The following is a 5,000-nucleotide window of genomic DNA, read 5'->3' as shown; positions in this document are numbered from 1 at the left end:
AGGTGTGTGTGTGTGTTTAGGTGTGTGTGTTCAGGTGTGTGTGTGTGTTCAGGTGTGTGTTCAGGTGTGTGTGTGTGTGTGTGTGTGTGTGTTTAGGTGTGTGTGTGTTTAGGTGTGTGTGTTCAGGTGTGTGTGTGTGTTTAGGTGTGTTTGTGTGTGTGTGTGTTCAGGTGTGTGTGTGTGTTTAGGTGTGTGTTCAGGTGTGTGTGTGTGTTCAGGTGTGTGTGTGTTCGTGTGTGTGTGTGTTTGTGTGTGTGTGTTCAGGTGTGTGTGTGTGTTCAGGTGTGTGTGTGTGTTCAGGTGTGTGTTCAGGTGTGTGTGTGTGTTCAGGTGTGTGTTCAGGTGTGTGTGTGTGTGTTCAGGTGTGTGTGTGTGTGTTCAGGTGTGTGTGTGTGTGTTCAGGTGTGTGTGTGTGTGTTCAGGTGTGTGTGTGTGTGTTCAGGTGTGTGTGTGTGTGTTCAGGTGTGTGTGTGTGTGTTCAGGTGTGTGTGTGTGTGTTCAGGTGTGTGTGTGTGTTCAGGTGTGTGTGTGTGTTCAGGTGTGTGTAGGTTGTTACGTTCCCACAAGCCAAATTCAAAACGTCGTCACAACAAAGGGAACTACCAAAGAAAATCTCTTTAACAACCAAAACCAACCAGGTGGGGTTTAGGAGGGTTCTGAGAGACACGGGGGGTCCACTGGAAGTCGACTAGCAACAACAACTGGGCCCTAAAAGACAGCCACCATGAGACCCACTGAACCTGCTCCAGAACAGGCAAACAGAAGAAAAACCCCAAACTGAAAGACAGGAAGCAAACCACAAAGTGGAGCAAAATGAAATCAGATAAAGGATTGTTTGTCTAGAAATCAAACAGGGAGCGCCAACTAAAGGTGTTGACCCTCCACATCTATCAAGACAACTAAAGGTGTTAACCCTCCACATCTATCAAGACAACTAAAGGTGTTGACCCTCCAGATCTATCAAGACAACTAAAGGTGTTAACCCTCCACATCTATCAAGACAACTAAAGGTGTTGACCCTCCACATCTATCAAGACAACTAAAGGTGTTAACCCTCCACATCTATCAAGAGAACTAAAGGTGTTAACCCTCCACATCTATCAAGACAACTAAAGGTGTTGACCCTCCACATCTATCAAGACAACTAAAGGTGTTGACCCTCCACATCTATCAAGACAACTAAAGGTGTTAACCCTCCACATCTATCAAGAGAACTAAAGGTGTTATCCCTCTACATCTATCAAGATAACTAAAGGTGTTAACCCTCCACATCTATCAAGACAACTAAAGGTGTTGACCCTCCACATCTATCAAGACAACTAAAGGTGTTAACCCTCCACATCTCTCAAGACAACTAAAAGGAGTTAACCCTCCACATCTATCAAGACAACTAAAGGTGTTAACCCTCCACATCTATCAAGACAACTAAAGGTGTTATCCCTCCACATCTCTCAAGACAACTAAAAGGAGTTAACCCTCCACATCTATCAAGACAACTAAAGGTGTTGACCCTCCACATCTATCAAGAGAACTAAAGGTGTTATCCCTCCACATCTATCAAGAGAACTAAAGGTGTTATCCCTCCACATCTCTCAAGACAACTAAAAGGAGTTAACCCTCCACATCTATCAAGACAACTAAAGGTGTTGACCCTCCACATCTATCAAGACAACTAAAGGTGTTGACCCTCCACATCTATCAAGACAACTAAAGGTGTTGACCCTCCACATCTATCAAGACAACTAAAGGTGTTATCCCTCCACATCTATCAAGAGAACTAAAGGTGTTATCCCTCCACATCTCTCAAGACAACTAAAAGGTGTTAACCCTCCACATCTATCAAGACAACTAAAGGTGTTGACCCTCCACATCTATCAAGAGAACTAAAGGTGTTATCCCTCCACATCTATCAAGAGAACTAAAGGTGTTATCCCTCCACATCTCTCAAGACAACTAAAAGGAGTTAACCCTCCACATCTATCAAGACAACTAAAGGTGTTGACCCTCCACATCTATCAAGACAACTAAAGGTGTTGACCCTCCACATCTATCAAGACAACTAAAGGTGTTGACCCTCCACATCTATCAAGACAACTAAAGGTGTTGACCCTCCACATCTATCAAGACAACTAAAGGTGTTAACCCTCCACATCTATCAAGACAACTAAAGGTGTTGACCCTCCAGATCTATCAGGACAACTAAAGGTGTTGACCCTCCAGATCTATCAGGACAACTAAAGGTGTTGACCCTCCACATCTATCAAGACAACTAAAGGTGTTAACCCTCCACATCTATCAGACAACTAAAGGTGTTAACCCTCCACATCTATCAAGACAACTAAAGGTGTTAACCCTCCACATCTCTCAAGACAACTAAAGGTGTTAACCCTCCACATCTATCAAGACAACTAAAGGTGTTGACCCTCCACATCTATCAAGACAACTAAAGGTGTTAACCCTCCACATCTATCAAGACAACTAAAGGTGTTAACCCTCCACATCTATCAAGACAACTAAAGGTGTTAACCCTCCACATCTATCAAGACAACTAAAGGAGTTAACCCTCCACATCTATCAAGACAACTAAAGGTGTTAACCCTCCACATCTATCAAGACAACTAAAGGTGTTAACCCTCCACATCTATCAGACAACTAAAGGTGTTAACCCTCCACATCTATCAAGACAACTAAAGGAGTTAACCCTCCACATCTATCAAGACAACTAAAGGTGTTAACCCTCCACATCTATCAAGACAACTAAAGGTGTTGACCCTCCACATCTATCAAGACAACTAAAGGTGTTAACCCTCCACATCTCTCAAGACAACTAAAGGTGTTAACCCTCCACATCTCTCAAGACAACTAAAGGTGTTAACCCTCCACATCTATCAAGACAACTAAAGGTGTTAACCCTCCACATCTATCAAGACAACTAAAGGTGTTATCCCTCCACATCTCTCAAGACAACTAAAAGGAGTTAACCCTCCACATCTATCAAGACAACTAAAGGTGTTAACCCTCCACATCTATCAAGACAACTAAAGGTGTTAACCCTCCACATCTATCTATGTGGTCCTCTGTAGCTCAGCTGGTAGAGCACGGCGCTTGTAACGCCAAGGTAGTGGGTTCGATCCCCGGGACCACCCATACGTAAAAATGTATGCACACATGACTAAGTCGCTTTGGATAAAAGCATCTGCTAAATGGCATATTATTATTATTATTATTATCACAGTTGGGTCTTCCTTTGTAATCCGTAATGGACTGTAGCCCCTGCCACATGCGGCGGGTGTAGGAGCCTGTCTAATATGATTCCACCTTATTCCTATATTGTCCTTTTGCTCGTTTGATGACTCTGCGGAGGTCGTAGTGGGACTTCATTAGTCACTTTGGATAAAAGCGTCTGCTAAATGGCATATTATTATTATTATTAATATCAAGACAACTGGAGCACTGGGCCAGCCACTCTTAAAGATCACCTAGGCCAGCACAGGTGAAACGCCTTCCCACTAATGAGATGGCAACCAGCACAGGTGAAACGCCTTCCCACTAATGAGATGGCAACCAGCACAGGTGAAACGCCTTCCCACTAACGAGATGGCAACCAGCACAGGTGAAACGCCTTCCCACTAACGAGATGGCAACCAGCACAGGTGAAACGCCTTCCCACTAACGAGATGGCAACCAGCACAGGTGAAACGCCTTCCCACTAACGAGATGGCAACCAGCACAGGTGAAAGGCCTTCCCACTAATGAGATGGCAACCAGCACAGGTGAAACACCTTCCCACTAACGAGATGGCAACCAGCACAGGTGAAACGCCTTCCCACTAACGAGATGGCAACCAGCACAGGTGAAACGCCTTCCCACTAACGAGATGGCAACCAGCACAGGTGAAACGCCTTCCCACTAACGAGATGGCAACCAGCACAGGTGAAACGCCTTCCCACTAACGAGATGGCAACCAGCACAGGTGAAACGCCTTCCCACTAACGAGATGGCAACCAGCACAGGTGAAACGCCTTCCCACTAACGAGATGGCAACCAGCACAGGTGAAACGCCTTCCCACTAACGAGATGGCAACCAGCACAGGTGAAAGGCCTTCCCACTAATGAGATGGCAACCAGCACAGGTGAAACACCTTCCCACTAATGAGATGGCAACCAGCACAGGTGAAACGCCTTCCCACTAACGAGATGGCAACCAGCACAGGTGAAACGCCTTCCCACTAACGAGATGGCAACCAGCACAGGTGAAACGCCTTCCCACTAACGAGATGGCAACCAGCACAGGTGATACACCTTCCCACTAACGAGATGGCAACCAGCACAGGTGAAACGCCTTCCCACTAACGAGATGGCAACCAGCACAGGTGATACGCCTTCCCACTAAGTCTTCTTAGGTGTGTTCTTAAGTGTGTTCTTAAGTGTGTTCTTAAGTGTGTTCTTAAGTGTGTGTGTGTAGGTGTGTTCTTAGGTGTGTGTAGGTGTGTTCTTAGGTGTGTCCTTAGGTGTGTGTAGGTGTGTAGGTGTGTGTAGGTGTGTGTGTAGGTGTGTGTAGGTGTGTGTGTAGGTGTGTGTATTCCTACAGGCTGCTTGCTGTTCCACTCTACTGGGCTGCCATAGCCAGATATCATCCAGGGGTGGTCTAGGAGCTGTCTGACGGTCACACGACGCTTAGGATCCACCTAAACACACACACACACACACACAAAATCAATCAATAACTACTATACACAACCTGATCATATGTCAACATCAAAAAGATAGAGAGAGAGACAGAGACAGAGAGAGAGAGAGAGAGCTGAGAGAGAGAGAGAGGCATAGAGAGAGAGAGAGAGAGAGAGAGGCATAGAGAGAAAGAGAGAGAGAGAGAGAGAGAGCGAGAGAGGAGAGGGGGAGAGAGAGAGAGACAGAGAGAGAGAGAGAGAGACAGAGAGAGAGAGAGAGAGAAAGACAGAGGAGAAAGAGAGAGAGAGAGAGAAAGACAGAGAGAGAGA

The 5,000-nt window shown here is 45.6% G+C and overlaps 1 protein-coding gene across 1 annotated transcript in view; it reads right to left on the bottom strand.

The window, feature by feature from the left end:
- The window catches only part of LOC311116727 (maternal embryonic leucine zipper kinase-like), a gene marked incomplete at its 5' end in the record, with an annotated part of 24,301 nt that extends 19,613 nt beyond the window's left edge, over positions 1-4,688 (bottom strand). The window contains one exon of the mRNA XM_084191768.1: positions 4,590-4,688. Coding sequence (XP_084047894.1) covers positions 4,590-4,688 — 99 coding nt within the window. The remainder of the gene's footprint in view (positions 1-4,589) is intronic.
- Positions 4,689-5,000: the final 312 nt, after the last annotated feature.

The sequence above is a fragment of the Coregonus lavaretus genome (assembly GCF_964263955.1).
Source record: "Coregonus lavaretus genome assembly, contig: HAP1_SCAFFOLD_4602, whole genome shotgun sequence".
Taxonomy (NCBI): Eukaryota; Metazoa; Chordata; class Actinopteri; order Salmoniformes; family Salmonidae; genus Coregonus; species Coregonus lavaretus.
This window is presented reverse-complemented; position numbering and strand designations above follow the sequence as displayed.